The sequence below is a fragment of the Bison bison genome, unplaced genomic scaffold (genome assembly GCF_000754665.1).
Source record: "Bison bison bison isolate TAMUID 2011002044 unplaced genomic scaffold, Bison_UMD1.0 scf7180017864529, whole genome shotgun sequence".
Taxonomy (NCBI): Eukaryota; Metazoa; Chordata; class Mammalia; order Artiodactyla; family Bovidae; genus Bison; species Bison bison.
Window position 1 is genome coordinate 2,854,111 of NW_011495079.1, and position 26,568 is coordinate 2,880,678.

At 41.0% G+C, this 26,568-nt stretch overlaps 1 protein-coding gene across 7 annotated transcripts in view; it reads right to left on the minus strand.

The window, feature by feature from the left end:
* ANKS1B (ankyrin repeat and sterile alpha motif domain containing 1B) overlaps nucleotides 1-26,568 on the minus strand; it is a 1,164,394-nt gene that overhangs the window by 83,988 nt on the left and 1,053,838 nt on the right. For 4 of the 7 annotated variants that reach the window (XM_010831583.1, XM_010831584.1, XM_010831582.1 and 1 more), the window contains 2 exons: nucleotides 16,050-16,157; nucleotides 13,822-14,001 (listed from right to left, as the gene is read on the minus strand). In XM_010831583.1, the coding sequence (XP_010829885.1) occupies nucleotides 13,822-14,001; nucleotides 16,050-16,157 (288 nt within the window). The remainder of the gene's footprint in view (nucleotides 1-13,821; nucleotides 14,002-16,049; nucleotides 16,158-26,568) is intronic. The other 3 variants (XM_010831587.1, XM_010831586.1, XM_010831585.1) reach the window with 1 other exon arrangement.

Consider the following 26,568-nt stretch of genomic DNA (forward strand, 5'->3'; position numbering starts at 1 on the left):
ACATAGTTGGGAAGGATCAGTGACATGTTGAGCATTGACCAAGTTCTAAAAAGGCACTGATAGAATAGGATTCATTACTTGATAAAACTGTTAGACCTGCAAAAGAATAATGTAAATGTAAGATCCTGCAGTAAGGTTAAACACACACACACACATACACATACAGCACTGTTGAGGCCTGAGAAGGGAGGCATGGCTCATGGCCACTGAAAAACACTAAAACATTTTCATAGAAAAGTTCCACAAGAATTAATAGTATCTCAGTGTTAAGCATGAACACCAACAAAGCCGACATGGCCAGAGCTGGGAATCAGAATGCTGTGTAGCTCACGTCCCACTTATCAGAGAGATATTGGCAAGAGCTGGAAGTGGTTAATATAGCAAAGGAAAGACATCACAGAGTCTTTAGTCTTCACTATTCTCAGCAAGAGGGAGCAGATTTACTCTTTGTGTTTTCAGAAGATAGCATTAACTGACTACGTGGGAATTTTAAGGGGGCTAATTCCAACATGCTATAAGGCAAAAGTCCTATTAATTAGAACTTATTCAGTGATGATGGGGCTGGCTGCCTCACAAAGAGGCCACCTTACAGAAACAAGTAGAGATATAAACTTGCGGCTGTTTACTAAGGATGTGTTGGAGGGGGTGCTGAATCAAGACACTGGACTGGATACATTTTCTGGCCCCTTCTCACCCTAAAGTTCTCTGGTTTTCTTTAACAGGAGCACAGAAGAAACTTCTAGCCATAAATGTATATAGAGAATGCAAGTTACTGTAAATTCTTGTGAGGCTGCATTCAAGCCTCAGAGTAGAGATCCATACAGAAAGGTGGAGATCATATAATTTTGCAATTGACTTCATGAAGCTACTCTTTACTCCCCTTGATTTGTAAAGAATGAAAAGTTGGCTATCAAGAGCAAAGGATTCTCTTCAAATACAATGTCCACACCACCCTAGAGATTCAAGCCTCTACTACACGTGCTTTTACATAAAGTATTAAATATTACTCGCAGAATATGTCAAAGGTCTCAAAACATTGTATTGGAGCCTCTTGGGGTTCTAGAGTTTTTTTAGAATGTGTCATGTCTTCTGTGTGGAGAAGGAAATAGCAACCCACTCCAGTATTCTTGCCTGGAGAATCCCAGGGACAGAGGAGCCTGGTAGGCTACCGTCTATGGGGTCACACAGAGTCGGACACAACTGAAGCGACTTAGCAGCAGCAGCATTTCTGCTGTGTAGATACAACCCAGGGGATCATCATCACAGTGGTTAAAGCACAGGCTCTGAAGCTAGACAGCTTGGGTTCGAGTACTGACTCTGCTTCTTACAATCTTTGTGGTCTTGGGCCAACAACATAAACCCTCTGTGCCTTGGCTTCCTCATTATAAAGCTGTACTAATCAGTGCTGGCTCTTAGAGCTGGTAGGCAGTTCACCGTCCTCATCCTGGCTCTGAGGATTCAGGTTATATATACTTATAGCTGATTCACGTTGTTGTATGGCAGAAACCAACACAACACTGTAAAAGCAATTATCCTCTAATTAAAAATAAATCTTAAAAATTGGTGGCTTTTGCAGTGCCTAAAAACCTTGTGTAATCTGATAAGTATGGGATGCTTATTATAGGGAATTAAAAAATAAGGAAGAGTCGGGTATCACCTCTACATAGCCCACATAGACTCTGCTATAGGAGAAATAAAATAAAATGTTTTAACATATAAGGGCATATTTTAATACATGTTAACTCATAAAGTATTTAAGTATGGAATCATCCACAAATCCTCTCCAAAGAGCTTCAATACTAACTAGGTTATAATACAGATAGGAAGTTCTTGTACAGTGCTTGTAGTCCTAAGAACTATTGTTTCCATATCAGTGGAGAGGTAATAGTTTGGGGTTTACCAGCTGGAAAATAGAAATACTTTTGTACAACACAGCTAAATATTGTGAGCTTTATTTTAGAATGCATTTATTCCCAGTCGCAGTTGAAAAAGCACAGAAAAGAAGGAAGGTAAAGCTATCTCAAAATAATAATGATTTCCCAAACCACCCAAACGTAGAGCTGTGTAGTTTGTTAAATACTTGACAACTATTACTTTACTTGTGTCTCACAACAGTGATGGGAGGGGGCAATGATCTTACTTTAAGAAGAGAAAACCAAGGCCCTGAGTAGCTGAGAGGCTTGTTCAGTTACAGAGGTATTAGATATTAGAGATAGGGTTTTTAGCCCTGATCTCTTTACTTCAAATATGTTGTTTCTAAAAAAGCTCCTCAAATTAAGTACACAAAAATGAAAGTAATACTCACGTACTGTTGCTGCTCAGTCGCTCAGTTGTATCTGACTCTGCAACCCCATGGACTGTAGCAGGTCAGGCATGTATTAATAATATAATAATTTTCCATCAAACATTTTCAGAATTTGGAAGTCAGAGTGGGCTTACTGGAGTGCTCACCACTGCTATCTCTATTGGCCCAGAAACCACTGTCACTTCTGGTCATAACAGCCTGTCAACGGGAGGAGCCTCCCTTCTCACCCCTCAGTTCCTGTGGTCCAGGCAGAGCTAAAGCCATCTCTAGGCATGTGACCTAGGATTGGCTAATCACATCTCACACATACCACCACACACACACACACACACACTCCTGTGTGGTTAGCTCAGGGCAGATAAATGATCCAAACCAGATCCAGGTTGATCTGAACCAATGGGACTCAATCCTGGGTCTTTCTGGGGGAACTCTTGGTTAGATAAGCCCTCTTTCTTACAGGTTTTCGAGTGTAACAGGAATTGGACTTGAAACTCCCCTCATGCAGAAAAAGCCTGTTTGAGAAAAGAGCCAACCCAGAGGACAACAAAGCTGAGACACGAGGAGTCCAGGACCAAGACATCAAATGAGCATCTGAACCCAGGCTACCGGGACTTTGTAGTAAAAATGACCCAAATATGTGCCCTTTTATGCTTGAGTTGGATTTCTGTTACTTGCATGCACTCAGTAGAGTCTCTGCTGATTTATTACTTTACTCATACATGAACGGAAGTTACTGAGACAGGATTGCTCAATAAGCCCTATTTCCCCTGGACATTAAAAACCTCTTTATTTTCCTTGATACTGGAAAAAGAAAAGGAAGGAGGAGGAGAAGAATAAGAGAATTCTCATACCACTTGAAAATGTATCAAGGTCAGGTTATAACAGCCAACGTTGACCTGCGGACCCAAGAACTGGACTGAATCTAATGAGAAACATTCCGAAAATTTAACAAGTGGAGAAAAATAGCCTGGTGTGCCTCTTTGTGAACAAGCTAAGCCTAAGGCTTAGCCAGCCTAAGGCTCCACTAAATGTCACAAGATCAATTCCACTAAAATAGGGTTTTTCATATATTGTCAGATTTCTTACTTATTCAGTTGAAAACAGGACCTTTTCTATTTATGTCTTTTTAAAAATCTGTGGCTTGGTTTTCATTGGAAATATTCTTCTTGGTTAAGTACCAGCACAGAAGGAGAGGTGGTGGCATCACAAAGGGACTGGAGGTGTTTAGGTCTGATGGCATCAATCAGAACAAACTCCTGGTTGTCTAATTTGCTTCACTGATGAAATGGACAGAGAATGAAACAATCACGAATTGTAAGAGGAGTATCAAAGCCTGAAGGGGAATCCATCTGAGTGATTCTCCAAGTTCTTCTCATTATTTTTTTGACTGTGGTACAGGATAGACAGTAACATTTCAATGTTGCCTGTAAGATGCTAATCATATTGGAATTTCCAGCACCAAAACTGTCATGGGGAGAGCAGCATATATGTTGAGAAGAGGCAATTAACCATCCACAATAATAAACTAGGTATGCAACACATCAGGTTTAAGTTCCAGGTATGAAAGCACTATTTTCCACTTTTGGTTGGCATGATGCCTTTGGGAATAGATGGCTGATGGTCCAGAGTTTCTGGCTTGAAATGGGGCACAGATCATCAACATCCCAAGTTATCACTGAAGCTGGGTGTTAGCTTGTCTTCCCAACAAGCTGTCATACTGGGAGCTCCTGATGAAAGAGCTTACAGAGTTTATTCTTAACCTTCTTTTTTGAGTTATACATTATCTGTCTGTGCTGAAGTATTAGGAGTTGTTCTTTCAGTTCAGTTCAGTCGCTCAGTCGTGTCCGACTCTTTGCGACCCCATGAATCACAGCACACCAGGCCTCCCTGTCCATCACCAACTCCCGGAGTTCACTCAGACTCACGTCTATCGAGTCAGTGATGCCATCCAGCCATCTCATCCTCTGTCGTCCCCTTCTCCTCCTGCCCCCAATCCCTCCCAGCATCAGAGTCTTTTCCAATGAGTCAACTCTTCGCATGAGGTGGCCAAAATACTGGAGTTTCAGCTTTAGCTTCATTCCTTCCAAAGAAATCCCAGGGCTGATCTCCTTCAGAATGGACTGGTTGGATCTCCTTGCAGTCCAAGGGACTCTCAAGAGTCTTCTCCAACACCACAGTTAGGGTTAGTCATGGACATGCTGAGTTTTTCTGAGTAGTAGTGAAGTGATAAAAATCTAAATTAAAAATTAGCCACTAACTTATGGACATTTGAAAAAATCTAATGTAACTCAATAATAAAACTTGTTTCATGGGGGGTGGGAAATCACTTTGTAAAATGCTGTTCTTTTCAAAACAGTTGCACCATTTTCTGAAGGCTAATTCTATAAATTCCATCACACAAGAGCAGTGGGTAGAACCTAGGAAGACCAGGCTTTTTCTCCCAGGGAAAGTAGAGAAGAATAAATTACTATCTTCGTGCCCAGAGGCTGGCTCAATGTTTACTTCATGGATTTTTGGGATATCTATGCTTCTCTAGTTAACAATTTTGTGTACTTAGTTGTTTCAAGTTGTAAGATTCATTTAAGGAAAAAACAATCCTTTCTTTCTTGCTTAATGTTTTCTCTTACCATGTTATAATAATAACGTGTTATTACTGTAAGATATCCTTTGCTTCATACTTTTGTACCCTTAATTTGCAGAGAATTCTTCCAACTCTCCTCTGCTTTCACTCGCTTTGTGATCATCTCACAGATCCCTTTTCCATCAGAGATACTCCGTGGCAGCCTTCATATTTATACAATTAAAATAATAAGGAGGAAAGTTCCAATTTCGTTCTCAATATGTATTCTAAGCCTGTATAATACTGGAACAAAGGGGTGGTCTTTATAGACTGTTACCACTCTCTAACCACTTACCTAATGCTTTTGTTATTAACTGGTCCTACTATGAACCAGGGACCTTTGAATTAGGGACTGATAGAGGATATGATCTGAACCGACAGTCATACATCTATCTATATGTACACAATAATGATTCATAGTTTGGAATATACTTTCACAAAAATTATCTGATTCACACAAACCTGTGAGGCAGTCTTTATCTATGTTTTAAAGACAGGGAAACTAAAGTTAGAGAAATCACATGTCTTGATGCAGATCACAGAGTCAGAAAGAAAGCAAATCAAAACTCCAACTGAAGAAGCTGCTAAGGAAGCAGCATCCGGGCACTGGAGAGACCCCCACAGGCAAGAACTTCTCTCTCGGAGCAATAAACTCCACACCTACATACAAAGCTTTTGACAAACATGGGAGGAAGGCAGAGCTCTCCCAAGATGTTCAGGGAGGAGTTCCCACAAGAGGATCAACAAATAAGCACTGCAGAAACTCAAAAATGGATTAAAAACCTAAATGTAAGAGCAGATACTGTAAAACTCCTAAAGGAAAACATAAGCAGAACACTGACATAAATCACAGCAATCTTTTTAGATCTACCTCCTAGAGGAATGAAAATAAAAACAAAAATAAACAAATGGGACCTAATTAAACTTAAAAGCTTTTGCACAGCAAAGAAAATCATAAACAAAGTGAAAAGATAACCTATAGAATGGAAGAAAATATTGCAGAAGATGCAACAAGGGATTAATTTCCAAAATACACTAACAGCTCAATATCAAAAAAACAAACAATTCAATCAAAAAATAAGCAGAAGACTTAAATAGACATTTCTCCAAAGAAGACATACAGGTGGCCAATGGGCACATGAAAAAGTGTTCAACGTTGCTAATTATTAGAGAAATGAAAATCAAAACCACAATGAGGTATTATTTCATTCTAGTCAGAATGGCCATCATCAAAAAGTCTATAAATAATAAATGCTGGAGAGGATCTGGAGAAAAAGGAACCCTCCTATGTTGGTGGGAATGTAAATTGGTACTGCCATTATGGAGAACAGTAAGAAGGTTCCTTAAAAAAATAAAAACAGAGATACAATGTAATCCTGCAATCCTAAGGACCTACTGTATAGCACAGGGAACACTACTCAATACTCTGTAATGGTTTATATGGGAAAAGAATCTAAAAAAGAATGGATATATGTGTGTGTGTGTATAAATATATATATATGTATATATATATATATATATATATATATATAACTGATTCACTTTGCTGTATACCTGAAACTTACACATCATTGTAAATCAACTATACACCAAGATACCTGCACCTTACGTTCTCAGCAGCCCTATTTACAACAGTCAAGACATGAGAGCAACCTAAATGTCCATCAACAGGACACTTGATGGATATGGAATGGATATTACCATATATTCTTTATCATTCACACAATAGAATATTACTCAGCCACAGACAGAATTAAATAATACCATATGCAGCAACATGGGCAGACCTAAAGATTATCCTACCAAGTAAAACAAGCCAAAGACAAATAGCATATGCTGTCACTTATATGTGAAATCTAAAGATAACAATGAACTTACTACAAAACAGAAACAGACTCAGAGATGCAGAAAACAAGCTTATGATCACCAAAGGGGAAAATGGGGAGGGGATAAATTAGGAAGATGAGATTAACACATATACACTATTATACATAAAATAGATAACCAACAAGGACCTACTGTACAGCCCAGGGAACTATACTCAATATTTTGTAATAACCTACAAGGGAAAAGCATCTGAAAAAGAACAGATATATATACATGTATATATAACTCATACTGTGCTGTACACCTGCAGTTCAGTTCAGTCCAGTCACTCAGTCGTGTCCGATTCTTTTTGACCCCATGGACTGTAGGACATCAGGTTTCTGTGTCTACCACCAACTCCCGGAGCTTATACAAACTCATGTCCATCAAGTCGGTGATGCCCTCCAGCCATTTCATCCTCAGTTGTCCCCTTCTCTTGCCACCTTCAATCTTTCCCAGCATCAGGGTCTTTTCCAGTGAGTCAGTTCTTCGCATCAGGTGGCCAAAGGATTGGAGGTTTAGCTTCAGCACCAGTCCTTCCAATGAATATTCAGGACTGATTTCCTTTAGGAGTGACTGGTTTGATCTTGCAGTCCAAGGGACTCTCAAGAGTCTTCTCCAACACCATAGTTCAAAAGCATCAATTCTTCAGCACTCAACTTTCTTTATGGTTCAACTCTCACATTCATACATGACTACCGGAAAAATCATAGCTTTGACTAGATGGACCTTTGTCTGTAAAGTAATGTTTCTGCTTTTTAATGTGCTATCTAGGTTGGTCATAGCTTTTCATCCAAGGAGCAAGCGTCTTTTAATTTCATGGCTGCAGTCACCATCTGCAGTGATTTTGGAGCCTAAGAAAAAGTCTCTCACTGTTTCCATTTTTTCCCCATCTATTTGCCATGAAGTGCTGGGGCCAGATCATGACCTTAGTTTTCTGAATGTTGAGTTTTAAGCCAACATTTTCACTCTCCTCTTTCACTTTCATCAAGAGGCTCTTTAGTTCTTCTTCACTTTCTGCCATAGGGTGGTGTCATCTGCATATCTGAGGTTATTGATATCTCTCCCGGCAATCTTGATTCCAACGTGTGCTTCACCCAGCCTGGTGTTTCTCATGATGTACTCTGCATATAAGTTAAATAAGCAGGGTGACAATATACAGCCTTGACGTACTCCTTTCCCTATTTGGAACCAGTCTGTTGTTCCATGTCCGGTTCTAACTGTTGCTTCTTGACCTGCATACAGATTTCTCAGGAAGCAGGTAAGGTGGTTTGGTATTCCCATCTCATTAAGAATTTTCCACAGTTTGCTGTGATCCATACAGTCAAAGGCTTTGTTTGGCACAGTCAATAAAACAGAAGTAGATGTTTCTCTGGAACTCTCTTGCTTTTTCTAACATCCAATGGATGTTGGCAATTTGATCTCTGGTTCCTCTGCCTTTTCTAAATCCAGCTTGAACGTCTGGAAGTTCATGGTTCACGTACTGTTGAAGCCTGGCTGGGAGGATTTTGAGTATTACTTTGCTAGTGTGTGAAATGAGTGCAAGTGTGCGGTAGTTTGAGCATTCTTTGGCATTGCCCTTCTTTGGGATTGGAATGAAAACTGGCCTTTTCCAGTCCTGTGGCCACTGCTGAGTTTTCCAAATTTGCTGGTATACTGAATGCAGCACTTAAACAGCATCATCTTTTAAGTTTTGAAATAGCTCGACTGGAATTCCATCACCTCCACTAGCTTTGTTCATAGTGATGCTTCCTAAGGCCCACTTGACTTCACATTCCAGAATGTCTGGCTCTAGGTGAGTGATCACACCATTGTGATTATCTTGGTCGTGAAGATCTTTTTTTGTATAGTTCTTCTGTGTATTCTTGCCACCACTTCTTAATATCTTCTGTTTCTTTTAGGTCCATTTTGTTTCTGTCCTTTTTTTGTGCCCATATTTGTATAAAATGTTCCCTTGGTATCTCTAATTTTCTTGAAGAGATCTCTAGTCTTTCCCATTCTATTGTTTTCCTCTATTTCTTTGCATTGATCACTGAGGAAGGCTTTCTTATCTCTCCTTGCTATTCTTTGGAACTCTGCATTCAAATGGGTGTATCTTTCCTTTTCTCCTTTGCCTTTAGTTTCTCTTCTTTTCTCAGCTATTTCTAAGCCCTCCTCAGACAACTATTTTGCCTTTTTGCATTTCTTTTTCTTGGGGATGGTCTTGATCAATGTCACGAACTTCCTGTACAATGTTACGAACCTCCGTCCATAGTTCTTCAGGCACTCTGACTATCAGATCTAGTCCCTTGAATCTATTGTCACTTCCACTGTATAATCATAAGGGATTTGACTTAGGTCATACCTGAATGGTCTAATGGTTTCCCCTACTTTCTTCAATTTAAGTCTGAATTTGGCAATAAGGAGTTCATGATCTGAGCCAAAGTCAGCTCCCGATCTTGTTTTTGCTGACTGTATAGAGCTTCTTCATCTTTGACTGCAAAGAATATAATCAATCTGATTTCAGTATTGACCATCTGGTGATATCCATGTACACCTGGAACTAACACAATATTGTGATTCAACTATACTGCAATAAAATAAAATTTTAAAAATTAAGTTTTATGGTGAGAACCATGAGCTGATTCCGTAAGTTTCCACTAACCACCAGTGATATTATCCTTGCTCTGTTCACTGTCTCTATGTACGTATGGGCTTCCCTGGTGGCTCGGACAGTGAAGAATCTGCCTCCAATGCAGGAGACCTGGGTTTGATCCCTGGGTTGGGAAGATCCCCTGGACAAGGGAATGGCTATCCACTTCAGTATTCTTGCCTGGAGAATTCTACGGATAGAGGATCTGACATAGCATATGGGAAACTGGTATTTATTGAAGTGTTATAAAGATATTCCATATCATTTAAAAATAGAAGTAGCCCACGAGGGGCATAGAAGAATAGGACACGGTCAGGCAGACGGCTTGTGTTTGGGTTCTGCCATGCAGCAGCTGTGAGGCAAAGCACTCACTCACGTGGGCTCCTTGAGTATAGGACGGGCTGTGGTGAGGTTTAAATAAGATACTGCACGTGGAGTCTCAGGTATGGGTGGGGCCACGGCAGGGCTTCTATGCGGCCCAGTTTCCATTTCTCTTCCTCTAACAGTATCAAAAGAACAAACATTTGTAGAACTAACATAATATGTAAAGTGCTTTCAAATAAAGAAGTAATTGAGGTAGCACCCTGGTGGTCCAGTGGTTAAGACCTTGCCTTCCGAGGCAGGGTTTGCAGATTTGTGATCTCTGGTCAAGGAGCTAAGATCCCACATGCCTAATGCCTCGCGGCCAAGAACCCAAAACATAAAACAGAAATAATATTGTAAGAAATTCAATAAAGACTTTAAAGAAGATTTAATTAAAAAAAGAAGTAATTGATCTAGTCATACATATTAAGTAATACTGTTTGGATCAAAATATATTAGACATTCAACTGAATGAACTTTCTAGTGATTTAGAAGCAATGGAGACAAAGCCTTGCTAGTGCCTAACATATCACCTCAGGCAAGTTCTGATTTTGTCGCTTTCTGGTTGTGCTACCCAGACCGAGTCACATAATTTCTCAGTTTCCCAGTCTTTGAAATGTGGATAAGTCTGCTTCTAAGGTTTGTGTACATCGGTAAGGTAACTGCCTCAGGCAATATTGATATTTCTATTTAGATGACAGCAATCAAAACACAAGAACTTCTTTAGTGTGGGTTTTCTCTTACTGCTCAGGAGTCTTTTTCATTTTGTGAAAATAGAAGGATTATTTCATTTTCCCATAAGTATTTGGTTATAAATAAATGGCTATAAGTGTCACATCGGGAAATTCTTTTTTCTTTTTCATAACTTTGGAGCATGTGGTCCCTAAATTTTATTAATTCCATTACTCTTCTTTATTATTCAAGAACATTTTGACTCATCCTAAGTATCACTCAAGAAAATTTCTAAATATTGTTGATTAGGTCCTAAATACTGGAAATGTTTTTCTTCTTTCTGTTATTATTTTTCATATTATTCACTTAACTATCTTATCTCCATAGAACTTGGACTTAAAAGCTGATCTGCAACATGCTATACACACATAAATAGTTGTGTAGGACACCTTGTTTGTGCTAAAATGAGAGAACAGATGTGAAAGCACTTTGGAAATTGAAAAGCAAACTCTATACATATTAAGGTAATATTATACACATGTGAATGTGACATTTATCTATTAGGGGTGTGGAAATAGGGAAGCCTTTCAGAACTTCTGAGCTAATGAATCCAGTGTTTCCAGCATGATAGGAAACCCATTGTTTAAACGTGCTGACATCACTACATTTCATGGTTTCAGAAATCCTAATAGTACTTAACTTGATTTTGTTTCTCCCATATTTGTGTAAGACAATTTGATGCCACAACATTGCTTATGTCAGAATAAAAGCAAACAATAGCCATGCTATTTAAAATTCTCTGGATTCCAAGAAAGATATTTTGAACAGTTTCAATTGAAAATAAGTAACTAAACACTGTGTTAACGTTTGAAAAATATATGCTAACAAATTTTACAGGTAGAATGGACATTAAATTTACCTCAATTTAACCTTAAGCAGGAGTTTACTAAGTTAAAGATGTGGAAACACATCTGCTGGGCAAACCTTAACAAAGTTAGGTTCCTATAATTACTGTAGCCGCTAAGAGCTTCAGGTTCCTGGCCTATGGCTAGAATTCCACATCACTCTGCTGGGGGCTCAGCTAAACCTGAAGCAGAAACAGAAAAATAAGAAAAAGCATCAACTGAGTGGCTAAATGGTGGAACAGTCACATAAATAAAACCATTCAACAACAAAATTACCGAGTATTTCATATTTTGACAGGTTAAAGCTTCGAAATGGCGCTATTTTTAAAAGGTATCCATTCATTTCTCCACGATTTCTAGCATTTCTAGACTGGGAAAGAGTCTCAAGACAAATAAAAAACTGCAATTAACACAACATAAAGAGTTGAGATCCCAAAATCTCTTCTTCTTATTGATCGGATTCCTGTAGTGCCATCTCCTATTTACTCTGCAGCAAAAGCACTATATATTGAGCAGTGGGATTTTAGAAAGCTTCTAATAAGCTCCTGGCTGCTGATGGAGGCCCATGTCTCCATCAGTCATTTGAACACAGGGAACAGCACCAGGGTGGGGGCGGGGAGGGAGGGAAATAAGCACGTACACACAGACCCTCTCCAGCTCACATCTCATCTGCTGCTTACCTCACTTCTCTTTCTGCATTTGTGCCTTTCTCACCTGGCCAGATAGAAGTTCATTCAATTTTCTCAAGGGCAAGACAATTCCTGAAAGGGATGCATTCTGATTGGAACGACAAGAAAAAGATCTCGACTCTTCAAAAAAGTAATACTTCCCCTAGCTTGTGAATCTCATAAAGACCATAAGGGAGCAATTGCTAGATTACCTCTGAGGGTTCACGCTCAGGCAGAAGAGTAATTAATTTCCTCTTTGGAAAAAAACCGCACTATGTGGAGAAATTTCATAAATTGCATGAGCAGTTCAGCCAGGTGATTCTGTTGCTGAATTTGGCACAGTCAATAATGGCTAATTCTCCTTAATGAATGATCCTCCCTTATCCAGCAGGGTAGGTAAGGGTTCAGGAAAGATCCAGTTTGTATTCATACATAAAGACTACATGGTTCAAGGTTAAAACAAATGTCTCTGCTGTCATTAGAGAAATTCACCCACATATGTGATCCACAAATACTAACAAATAGCAGAAAATATATGAACATTTTGGGGGGGGAGTTTTAGATACGTTATTAAAAAAAATAATCAGTGAAAACAGTAATAAGGATTACAAGACAATACTGAACAAGAGAGAGAGGGAAGATTATTATTTTCTTGTCTCTCCTACGTTTTCCACCTCACTGCAATAAAAGATTCTCCATAATCCCAACACTGCTATTCTCTGCACAAAGAACCCTGAAACCAATTCAATACTGAGCAAGCTGAAAGGAGACACAATATCTCAGACCCCCTTCTCTCCAGGGCATTTGTAGGCAGAATAGCCACGGCTTCCAGAACATTCTTTTCACATTTCTCTTTCACGAGCGGCAGCATTGAATGTTTACCAAAGGCTTTAAAAAAAAAACAGAATCTCACCAAACAGATGAGAAAAATATTTAACAACCAAGGCAAAGCAATTACAGTCAAATTTTCACCTCAAGATTCTCATCTTAGGTGTGCGAGGCAGAGAGAAGTCTCTTAACACATCAGTCTGAACCTAGAATGAGGATGAAAAGAGTTGATTCTGCCAATAGTCGTCAACAGATCCACAGCTTTGAATCTCGGGATGACACTGCAGAGCAAGCTGCCATCGGAAAGTGCTTTAGCGACAGTGCCACTATTTGGCTATGGCTGACTTAAATTTTTGAGCAGTGACCTGGGGACAGGAGAGACCCAGACATCCATACCCGAATCATGAAGAGATCCGAACAGGACAGATCTCGCTCTTCAGGTATTTGTGTCAGGCAGCAGCATCATTTTCAGCTACTCAAGGTGGCAATATGAGATGGCTGCAACAGTCCCCATTGTACAAGTCTATACACATTGTAAACTTGGCAGGAAATTAACAGCATTACCTGGAGTTAGCCCTACTGGCCCCTGCCCCCGTGACTTTCCCCCTGTCATCCAACCAATTTAACTCTGTAATCTAGACCTTTATGACTTTTCATTGTGATTTGATTCTTACACAGCATTATTCCCTTTAGAGCAAAGACTTTCTAGGTGCAAAGAGACCAGACATAATATCTTCAGTCAAGAACTGGATAACAATGATTTGTGTCTACATTCCATTCCCAGAAAGGTCTGTTTCAATCTAGCTCAACTGAGCAGGGAATAAAAGTCATGACATAAAATGGGAAAATTCCATTTAGGTTGGGTACAATATGCATCCATTGTAAGTGACCGTTCAAAATCGGAATGCATTACTTGATCTGGGAGAAAGGCAAAAACATCACAGAGGCTCTGAACACCTTACCTGGGCCATCTGCCTCTCCAGTTTTGATCGGGGAATATCATCAAAGTAGTTTTCATTTCTTCTCCTCCTTGCATCGCCCTGCATGATAATGTGAGGAACGTCTAGGGAGCCACCAGTGGTGTAAGTGCTTTGGCTAAGTGATGGAGACAACTGAGGAGGAGTGTGATTACCACTGGGTTCCTGAATGGAAATACATCATGAAATAAATACCATGTTCTTGTGGCTGACCTCTGGTTTCAAAATTGTGAAATACTGACAAGACACACCGCGGGGGTGGGGAGTCATTTTTAAATCAACTGTTGAGGAATCGATGACATTCTACCATTTTATTAATGGCATGATCAGCATGTCCCCCCTTAAGCCTTTCAGGTCGAAGGTTTACAGTATAGAGAGCCAGGCTCCGTTTTCTTAAGCCTCCATCGTGGATGATCTTGGGAGAGAGGCACACAGATGCTAGGCACCCCCCACACTGTCACACGTATCTACAAGGGAGGGAACTGTGTCTCCATGCGAACACAACAGCCTCATTACAGTAGGTGCCACGACGAAACAGCTAAAATAGGACCTCATGGGTCCTGATCTTCCATCAAAAAGCAGCCTGGCAATCAGGCTGGAGAGGGGACACGATATGGAAATGGCATGCCACCTGCACGGAGTCCAGAGCAACGCATGAGGACAGGCTTTGATGGCAAAGACAACTGGGGGAAACTGGCTGAGAAGGAAGATAAAGGGCGGCAGAGAGCTGGGCTCTGGTGTCTGAGAGGAGGACTGGATCGTGCTGGTTCTCCAGCTACTTCTCCCCAAGACATTCCAGACTGCCTCTGATGGATTAATAAGGTCCTGCATTTTTTTCTTGGGAACCTCTTTTGATTTATTTGCTGTTTCCTCAAGTCTCTTCCAGAGAGCCAGAGGGAGAGGTTCAGAAGAGGAAGGAGAGACAGCAGGGGACATAGCAGGGAATACTCCTCTAAAGGGTCATTTAGGATGGTTACACTGAGGGTGCCTGTATCTTTTTCCTCTTCATTCAGCAAAACGAAGGCAAAACAGTAATCCCTTTCTAGCTCATTTCCCCCTAATTTATCTGAGGCTTCTTCTATTGAGGGAGAAAAATAGGTCCTTTTTTTTTTTTATATATATATTGTCACTACTCAACCAGCTTCCAAACAACCCATATATCCCAATTCCCCTAGACATCAATTTTCCTCATGGCTCCCTCCTGGAGCCAATTCGCTCGCTTTTCCTGAAGTCTTTGTGTATTTTCTTCTCCTTTAAAATGGAATCAGCCTCAAAATCTTAACAGCTCCTCTCCTGCCTGATCCTCTGCTATCCTGACAGTAGTTATGCTGTTTGCTGAAGTCCACTGATAAGAAACATTCAGTGGCATTTTATTGCTGGCAGTTACATCCAAGTGCCACCTTTGTGTTCGTTTATTATCGCCACCCTTTCTGACACTTGCAGAAAAGGAATCAGAAGCAAGCAAGTACAGGGCTCAATAAAGAGAAGAGAGTTGGAACTCTCCAACTGGTCATGGAGACCCCAGCTTTATGGTGAATTTTTGAAAAGTTCCTATGGGCCTGATAAACACCAGAGACTGCTGGTTACTCCTTCCTGGGACCATTCTCCCTGGAATCTTCTCTCTCTTTGTCTCTTTCCCTCTGCTCTTTCTTGCCTTCCTTCCCTTCCACTTTATTTCTCTCTTCCTCCTATGGTTTCTCTCTAGTTTTTCTACCCCTTAATTCTAAAATATAGCTGAAATAGTTTACTGAAGTCCTAGATTCTCTATTCTTAATTTTTGAAGTGGGTAAAAACCAAACAATTCATTTCTTAAAAAACAGAAGACCCTAAGGTTAATTTTAAATCGATCTTTAACTTAACTCTGGTCCTCATTGATTTTCTTTCTGTGGGTTTGAGGAGTTTGACAGAAAATTCATTTCCTCTCTGTGTTGAGGGGAGTGTGGGATGGGGGGCAGCAGAGAGGTTTTTTAAAGGTGATGGTTTTTCAGATGTTTATCTAAATCTCAAAAACACACATTTAACCAATCGAGAAAAACAAACCTTGTCTTAGAAAATGCTATCAAAGGCAAGAAAGCTTTTTATACAGATAAGGTAAGCTACCTGGAAAACAGCCTGTACTTTCTGACCCCCTGCTTCAGTCATTCCTATCTTACTGCACAACACAGTTTTTGAGGATATGAGTGGAGGACGGAACAAGCACGCGGGGTACTTACCCTGAGGGTGATGGACCGAGGGGGCTTCTGTGGTGGGTCGTCGTGCAGCCTGTCTCCCAGAGATGCCAAGATACGTTTCCTGTGGCCAATCAAATTGATTTTTAAAACCTGAAACGACATATATATTTGGATTAAATACTTCACTTGAGAAAAATGATTTTTACTTGTCCTATAAGATGCAGGAGGGGAGAGATTTGTGCACAATTACCTCTGCACCGGGAGAGATGAGGCGTGAGATCCGTGTGTCCCCGCGAGGCCACAGAGAGAGGACCGGGGCGGTGAGGCAGAGGAGGAGCAGGGGCAGGGCTTCCGTCAGGCAGGCTGCCTGCGGGTCCAGCTCGCCACCCGGCAGCCACAAGACCTCTCCAAGTCTGAGTCAGGTCTCATCCCTCCACTAGCTTCCTACAGCTCTTAGAGCAAATCCCGAGTCTTGACCCGGCCTCGAGGCCCAACGGGGCTGGCTGCTCTGTCTCTCTCTGGTCCCTGCCTCTCTCCCTCTGGCCTTCTCTGTTCCTTGAACAGTCACACTCATTCTGGCCTTGGGGTCTCTACTCGTTTCTCCATCTTCCTAGAATGCTCCCCCGGCACCCCGACCCACCGCCTCTCCTGCAATTTTTAAATGATGCTTTCTCATCCATTTGGACGCTACTTCAGTGTGGTTTCCTCGCCGAGGCCCGTCCCTCCTCCTTGCTAAAAGAATCGAGTCCTCAGCCCCATCATGCTCCACCCTGTGAACCTCTTCATAGCATTCTCTGAAATAACTTTATTTGCTGGGTTGGTGTTTGTGTAGCCCTCCCCACAGGCTGCTTCTCTGGTGGCTCAGGAAGTAAAGAATTTGCCTGCAATGCAGGAGGCCTGGGTCCAACCTCTGGGTCAGGAAGATTCCCTGGAGAAGGGAACGGCTATGCACTCCAGTATTCTTGCCTGGAGAATTCCTATGGACAGAAAAGCCTGGCGGACTACAGTCCAGTCCATGGGGTTGCAAAGAGTCGGACACGACTGAACAATTGACACTAACACTCACCCAGATAAGATAGCCTTGCCTGTGCTTAGTTGCTTAGTCATGTCCGACTGTTTGTGACCCCATGGACTGTAGCTCTCCAGGCTCTTCTGTCCATGGGGATTCTACAGGCAAGAATATTGGAGTGGGTTTCCATGCCCTCCTCCAGGGGATCTTCCCAACCCAAGGATCAAATCTGCATTGCAGGTGGATTCTTTACTATCTGAGCCACCAGGGAAGCCCAAGAATACTGGAGTGGGTAGTCTATCCCTTCTCCAGGGGGTCTTCCTGACCCAGGAATCATACCAAGGTCTCCCACATTGCAGGCAGATTCTTTACCAGCTGAGCTACCAGGGAAGCTCTCAAAAAAACATCCGCCCAGGTAAGTGTTCAGAGAGCAGGTACGTCTTTATCATCATTATTTCCCCAACAATGTTTGAAATAACGGAAGCTCAATGAATATGGAAGAATGAATATTAAGGCAGATAAAAGTACAAAGTAGGAATAGAATCAAGTACTGCTGACCAGGGTCTCCCCAGGATGGGACTTTTGAGTCTGACAGCATACTGCAAAGGGCAAAGTGCAAAAGAGATGACATAGGAAACCAAGGCTTGCAGAGAGCCTCAGTCCCCAGCCCTTCCCAGAGCCTTACACATTACTCTCTTTCCTTCATCACAACATTCGTAATGGGAAGGTGCTCTCCTTGATTTACAGAAGAGGAGACTGAGGTTCAGAATGGTGAAGTAGCCTACCAAAGAGCCAATATATGGTGGCTCTGGGATTTTAATATGGTTTGCCTAACTCCAAAACTTGTTTTACTCTAAGGCAAACAGCAAAGTTTCGGCATATCTCCAAATATCACTGACTTTTTAAAAACAACAAATTATAAACCATTTATAAGAATATGTTCACCTCTTTCCTACACACATACGGTACTAGAATAGAACAATTCTTGTTGGATAACTAGTTCAAAAATATATGACCCATTGTGAAAATGATTTTTAAAAAAATTCTCTTCAAATTTTACAGGGTTGAGGGGGGTATTTCCTGGCACTCATTCTGTGCTACTCTATTTGTCAGTTAGCCTATTGGCCTCTCTGCCTAAATTGATTTTAAGTTAGCATGATCCTCTATTCTTTTTACTTTTAAATTAAATTTTAAAATATTTTAAAATTTTTATTTATATTGGAATACAGTTGATTGACAATGTTGTGTTAATTTCAAGTGTTCAGCAAAGTGATTCAGTTATACATATATCCCTTCTTCTTCAAACCCTTTCCCCATACAGGCTATTACAGAATATTGTATTGAGTTCCCTTGGTAAAGAATCCACCTGCAACGCATGAGACCCTAGTTCGATTCCTGGGTCAGGAAGATCTGCTGGAGAAGGGATAGGCTATCCACTCCAGTATTCTGGGGCTTCCCTTGTGGCTCAGCTGGTAAAAGAATCCACCTGCAATGCGGGAGACCTGGGTTCTATCCCTAGGTTGGGAAGATCCCCTGGAGCACGGAAAGGCTACCCACTCCAGTATTCTGGCCTGGAGAATTCCATGGATTGTATAATCAATGGGTCGGACACAACTGAGTGTAAATACTGTGCATATGCTATACACAGTAAGTAAGAGCTTCCCAGGTGGCGCAGAGGTAAAGAATCTGCCTACCAACGCAGGAGAGCAGGAGATGTAGGTTTAATCCCTGGGTTGGGAAGTTCCCCAGAGTAGGAAACGGCAACCCATTCCAGTATTTCTTGCCTGGAAAATTCCATAGGCAGAGGAGCTTGGTGGACTACAGTCTATGGGGTTGCAAAAAGTCAGATTCGACTGAGCGCACATGAGCACGTGCTTTACAGGGAGCCCTTGTTGGTTATCTATTTTATACATAGTAATATGTATATGTTAATCCCAACCTCCTAATTTATCCCTCTCCCACTGCATTTCCCCTTTGTTAACCGTAAATTTGTTCAATTCCTTTTTATACTCACTCTCTGACCCATGTCTGTCAAGGGTGGGGATGGTGAATGTTAATCAAGGTCTGTCTACATGCAACACCTCCCTCTGATTTTATAAACCTTCATCTCCCCCAGACTGATAAATCCTCATCTTGGCAGGTTGTTTTCATAAAGCAGCTCTCTTTTCACAAAGCAGTCCCTTTACGCCACTCTCTCTGTACTGTCTCCTCTCTTATTTCAACTGCTTCAGGTCTGCTGAACAAATTACTCACAATAATCCAGGTATAGGTAAACTTTGGCATTGCATTTAAGCAGGATACCATTTCCTGCTTTTAATGCCCCTTTAAAAATGCCTTTTCTAAGCACTCTTGATTTTTGGCTGGCCATACAGCTGCAGTAGGAATAACGAGGCACAAAAATATACACTGACTGTAAAACTTCTTAATTCGGTCAGAGCTGATAGTTGAAAGCCCTTTAATTTGGAAGGATGGTTTGAATGATTGCGCCTACATTCCTTATCTTACAGTTGTCCATGCAGAAGCCCATCTGCCATCCTTCTGCCCATTCATGTAAGATTGTGTTATCTTTCTATATTCATATTAGCCAGCTTGGCATTTCACTACCTGGAGGAACTTAGTAGTTTTTGCAACTCTGGAATTTCACCATATACTCCTTCTTTCAGATGATTTATAAATATGCTAAATAAATGCAGTCCCAGGGCTGATTACTTGCAGACAATACTGTTCATACAATCCAGAGAAATGCCCTTGCATTGTTCCTTGTTTTTTAAACATTAAGATCAAAGAAAGCCTCCATTTCTGAAAAATACAACATTAACCTTTTCAAGTGTATTTGCAAGTCTAAAAACCACTACATTTTCTCATTCCCTTTTATTCTTATTCTCAACTACTTGGCTAAAGCTTCTATTAAATATAAATTTCTCCCACAAAATCCTCTCTGCCTTTCTGTCAGTAGGGAATTGAACATGATGGTGATGGTGCTATCGCAGACCCCTGAATCCCTGCTAAGAAATGTTCTTAAAGCAATAAAAACATTCCAAATTATTTTGAGAAATAACTGACACTAAATAACAAGTGTGGTAAAACTGAGTGGGTATAACCTCCATTGCTGCTTTTGATTTACTCACCGACAACTCAATTTTGGGCAAGTTACCTGACTCTTCTGTTTCCAGTTCTCTTGCCTATAAAATGAGGAGGTTAATGCCCTGTCTCAAGTGCCGTTGGAAAGATAGAGTGAAACTGAAAACAATCAGCACAGTGCCCTGAACATACAAGATGCAACCTTCACAGGGTGCTCATTTCCGCTAACAGTCTCTAAGGATACATGGAAATCTGACCCGGCGAAACAGGGACTTGGTTGGTCACTTTCATGAAGTTAATCATGTCAAACGAATACGGTGATGCCTTGCAGGAAGAGATGTGGTTAACCTCAGAAAAGTCCTCATGGAAGCGACATGCTCTGGTAGGAATGGGTCTAGTTTCTAGCTATTAGTTTAGTACCAGAGCTAATCTAAAGGAAAGTATCCTATTCTTCCATCCCACCATTTAATCTCCAACAAGAGGTAAACTGAGGTCCTCCTCCACACTGGAGGTCCTCCTCCACACTCTGCTGCTGCCTCCCCCAGAGAACTACCCCCAAAAGGGAGACAGACATATAGGCAGCTAGAATGAACTAGTTAACACAGAATGTGATTTGTGTCAACAATGTCTGGGTAACTCCCCTTCCTTATTAGAAATGATCACATGTTACAGGAGATACTGATGATTACATTTACTGAACATCTGCTATGTTCCAGTTGTGCCAGGAACTGTGCCAGGCGCATTTATATATGTGCAAATATCTCCTTGAATTCTTACAATAACAGTATCATTCCCGTTTTAGAGACGCCAAACCTGAGATTTAGAAATACTGTTATATGTCAAGTGTCTCACTGCTAATGGATATCGTGGCTGGAATATGCACCTGATTATGAACCTGCTCTTTACCACTCACCGCAGGCTCTTCTTGTTGCTGTCAACCTCTGTAGTATTTGGCCTTAGTTATACTATTGTTTGGGCTTCCCAGGCGGCTCAGTGGTAAAGAATCCACTTACCACTGCAGGAGACACAGGTTCAATCCCTGGGTCAGGAAGATCCCCTGAGTAGGAAATGGCAACCCACTCCTGTATTTCTTGCCTGGAGAATTCCATGGACTGAGGAGCCTGATGGGCTTCAGTCCATAGGGTTGTGGAGTTGGACATGACTCAGCACACACACATACTACTGGTTAACATTATAATGGTTCTTAAGCTGGTGCTTTTTTTTTTTCTTTGAGTTATCATGTTCAAAACATTTATACTGGGTCTCGATCATCTGAAAACATTAAAATAATACAGCTTCAATTTTGAACAAGGCTCGTAGCAGGGTTAAAGCTTCAGATCGAAAGAGCTCAGACACATATCTTACAGAATTCCTTGTAAAATGCGTATATACCAAAGGACAAGAAGTCCTCGTCGACCCAAGATTCAATCCAAGTTGACTAATATTTGACAGGTAGGGAAGGCAGACATTTGGCTTCAAAACTCCAAAGCTGACAATAAGAAATCCAATTGGCAAGACAATAACAGAGAGACTATTCTAAAGAAAGACAGTTATTATGGAAAAGTCAAGTCCAAAGGCAGTTGGGTTTGCCTTCAGTGATTGTCATTATAAGCAGATAGGGAGATAGTAAAATTGTGCCACCCTAGGCACCGTAACTCACAACCAGTCAGCCTGTAAACCTTCAGTTTTCAAAGAGTCAGAGCAATGATTACTGTGTTAGTACAGAGTTCTGTATGGATTTCATCACTACTTGGTTGACAAGTTGCTGCTGCTGCTAAGTCACTTCAGTCGTGTCCGACTCTGTGCGACCCCATACACGGCAGCCCACCAGGCTCCCCCGTCCCTGGGATTCTCCAGGCAAGAACACTGGAGTGGGTTGCCATCTCCTTCTCCAACGCATGAATGTGAAAAGTGAAAGAGAAGTCGCTCAGTCGTGTCGACTCTTAGCGACCCCATGGACTGTAGCCCACCAGGCTCCTCCGTCCATGGGATTTTCCAGGCAAGAGTACTGGAGGGGGCTGCCATTGCCTTCTCCGGGTGAAAAGTTAACTGCATGTAAAAGGAAGAAACCCTATTGGAGTAAAAGTTAGACTAATGGTAATATACTGAGGATTTAGTTACTCGAAGATATTGAGCCAATTCTGCTCAGCTCAAAAAACAATAGTGGGTTTCTGTCACAAATTATTTGGCAGACTCAAAGAGGAAACTCAGAGAAACTGGGTATAAATACTATATCACCAAACTATTAACTGGATTTCCTGGTGGCGGTAAAGAATCCGGCTGCAATGAGGGAGACCCAGGTTCAGTCCGTGGGTCGGGAAGATCTCCTGGAGAAAGGAATGGCTACCCACTCCAGTATTCTTGCCTGGAGAATCCCACAGACGGAGGAGTCCGGCGGGTTATGGTCCATGGGGTCACAAGAGTCAGACATGACTGAGTACACAAGTAAGCATGCACGCAAACCATTAACTAAGAATAAATTATAATACACATGAAGATAAGAATGTGGTTCCAGCTGCTGAGTTCCAACAGGTGAAAAGTTAAAGTGAATGCTTGGTTTGGTTTTCATTATAACTCTCATGAGAAATGTGGGTCGAAGGGAAGGAATGTTGTTTAAACAACACAGGTCTGCATATTGGTTTTCATTCATCAGAGCAGTGGCTGCCTCCAGGAATCTTCTCCAATAGCGACTGAAGAGGAAAACGTCAGAAACCAGCTGGCACACTCCAACAATAGGAGAGTAACTGTGCTGAGTGACAATGCTATAATATTATGTCACTGTCATTTACATTTCTGGGTTTAGCTGTGGGATTTCTGCTAGGCAATATCATGACATTACCCTCACACTGAATAGCTCACATCAGAATATATGTCACAGCAAGTTGGAAGTCAGGGTACCCAGACTTTTTTTTCCTTTAAAAATTTAATGTGATATAAATTAAACATGTTAAGTTTACTGTGATATAAATTAAATATGCTTTTTTCCTTTATCTGCTATTTAAAAATTAAACAAGGTTTTGATTATAAGAACAATACTGCTTTCCTGTTATAGAGACAGGAAATACAGAGAAACAAACAAGAGGACAGATTATTCTAGGCTCTTAGTGTTTAGCTATATTTCCTTTCATTTTGTCCCCATGATTATGCTTTGTGGTGGTCATAACTAAGTACAATTTTCACTTTAATGTTTTTCACTTAATATTAAGCCTAAAGAACTTTCCTAAGTATACAACTCTTGGTAGGAATTTAAAGTAACTCCTTATTACCACACTGGGTTTTTAGAGAAGTTATGTCATAATTCATTAACTACTCTCCTCGCTGTTGGAAATTTAGTCTGTGCTCCTTTTCAGGAGAGCAAATATTCCATGTGTTTTAAAAAAATGCTATCATCCTTCAACTTCCATTTTTGTTGCCATGTTTGCATAGACACAATATGAAAAACACCAAAGAAAGCTGCAGGAATGCATGTGAGTCACGGAGGAGAGTCATGCAGTGACAGTCTGTCTCCATGTTCCACATGAAATCTCAATCCGTTTTTTGCCTGCTGGACCGCACCCTCCAGGGAAAATCACAAACCTACATAATGTTCCTCAGTGTCACATTTTGCATTTGTTATACTTTGGAGTTCAGATTTAGCTGACAGACATGAAATAACACATGTAGCTGGAATCCTCCAGTGATTACACAGGCGGCAGTGCTGGCTCACAGGCGATTGTAGTTTTCACCGCGGGACTGCATCTTTCTTATTTCTGGGTTTTTATTTAGGAAGGGATTTTTTATTTTAATTTTATTTAAATAATATTTTGGATGAAACAGTACAGCCCTGCATGTGGAACCCCCATTCCATTTTAGAAAGTAGACTATTCCCCTCTATCCTTTGCAAAACGTTTGCCACCTAAGGACAGCAGCTCCCATGCAAGTCTAGAGAGCGCATCTACCTTCAGAGGGACCTCTTCCAAAACACTCCAAGTGCTCTGAATGCCCAGAATGGAAGCTGAGATGGAAGTTTATCAGCTCTTTTCTCTTCTGCAGAACTAAAATTGCAATTAAATGTGAAAGCTTTTCCCCCTCCCTGGTAATGATTTCTAAACACTTTCCAACACTTGAGAGCATCAAGGCAAGCACGCCTGTGTGTCATTCAACTTCAACTCCCACAATTCCAGAAATCCTTGTTTGAACTTGCATTTACATTTTGACCATGACATTTTCTCTCTCATTTCTTGGGCTGAAATAATCTGTGTTTGAAATGGTGTGGTGGATGGAAGGACCTCTGGAGGAGACAATCATGAAATTTTTATTCTTGCCTTGCCTCTTCTTCTAGCTAAGTGATCTTTAATGTTTTTGAAGTGTGATATTAAGCAGACAATAATAATCTTATTTGACAAACATTTATTGGATATCTTTCACATAATCACCACGTTATGCAATTTGAGAGCAACAAAAAAGAAAATTATTCAGTCCTCTAGGGCTCTCAATCCAGTAGATGGAAAATATTTTTAAAAACATGGGTATGTATGTATTCCTGCATATTATCCACATATCCATCCATCCATCCACCCACCTACCTACCTATCATCCATCCACCTAAATATATATGTCTACATAGGACTTCCCTGTGGCTCAGACAGTAAAGAATCAGCCTGCAATGCAGGAGACCCAGGTTTGATCCCTGGGTTGGGAAGATTCTCTGGAGGAGAAGAAAGGAACAGTCATATCCTATTTCTTTCCCTTTCTACTCTCAATAGTTTTCTATTCCTTCAGAGTTTTAGCACCAAATTCTCTCACATAGTCTTGCCAAGGGTGATGTAAAGCTCCCTCATCTTCCACCATCTGTAGCTCCTTCCCTATACCTCTAACACTTCAACTAAAAAAATTAAAACCTATGACTAGATTTTCCAATTTTTCTTTCCTTCTGCTATTACTTTTTATTGAAAATGCTATTAAATAATCAGCAAATAACAGTCTGTATGACAGATGCCATCAAAATACAACTGTGTTGGAAACTGGAGATGATGCAAAGAAATGGAAAGATACCCTGTGTTCATGAATTGGGAGAATTAATATTGTTAAAATGTCCATACTACTCAAAGCAACCTACAGATTCAATGCAATCTCTATCAAAACACCATGACATTTTTTTTTTATTTTTTTACAGAACTAGAACACATAATCCTAAAATGTGTATGGGCCACAAAAAAATCCTGAAGAGCCAGAGCAAACTTAAGAAAAAAGAACAAAGTTGGAAGTACCAAACGTCCTGACTTCAGACTATACTACAAAGCTGCAGTAATCAAAACAGTGTGGTATGGCATGAAAAAAGACACATAAATCAATGCAATAGAACAGAGCCCAGAAATTAACCTGTGCACATATGGTCAATTAATCTACTACAAAGGGGGCAACAATATACAATGAGGAAATGACAGTCTCTTTAACAAGCAGTGTTGGGAAAACTAGATAGCTAGATGTAAAAGATTGAAATTAGAATATTTTATGCTGTACATAGAAATAAATTCAAAATGGATTTATTTTATAAAAAGATCTAAATGTAAGTTCTGAAACCACAAAATTCCTAGAAGAAAACGCAGGCAGTATACTTTTTGACATCAGTTCAGTTCAGTCGCTAAGTTGTGTCCGACTTTGCGACACCATGGATCACAGCACGCCAGGCCTCTCCGTCCATCACCAACTCCCGGAGTTCACCCAGACTCATGTCCATCAAGTCAGTGATGCCATCCAGCCATCTCATCCTCTGTCGTCCCCTTCTCCTCCTGCCCCCAATCCCTCCCAGCAACAGGGTCTTTCCCAGTGAGTCAACTCTTCACATGAGGTGGCCAAAGCATTGGAGTTTCAGCTTCAGCATCAGTCCTTCCAATGAACACCCAGGACTGATCTTTAGGATGGACTGGTTGGATCTCCTTGCAGTCCAAGGGACTCTCAAGAGTCTTCTCCATCACCACAGTTCAAAAGCACCAATTCTTTGGCACTCAGCTTTCTTTATAGTCCAATGCTCATATCCATACATGACCACTGGAGAAACCATAGTCTTGACTGCTGCTGCTGCTGCTAAGTCGCTTCAGTTGTGTCCAACTCTGTGCGACCGCATAGACAGCAGCCCACCAGGCTCCCCAGTCTCTGGGATTCTCCAGGCAAGAACACTGGAGTGGGTTGCCATTTCCTTTTCCAATACATGAAAGTGAAAAGTGAAAGTGAACTCGCTCGGTTGTGTCTGACTCCTAGTGACCCCATGGACTGCAGCCTACCAGGCTCCTCTGTCCATGGGATTTTCCAGGTAAGAGTACTGGAGTGAGGTGCCATTGCCTTCTCCTAGACGGACCTTTGTTGGTAAAGTAATATCTCTGCTTTTCAATATGCTATCTAGGTTGGTCATAACTTTCCTTCCAAGGAGTAAGCATCTTTTAATTTCATGGCTGCAATCACCATCTGCAGTGATTTTGGAGCCCAAAAAAA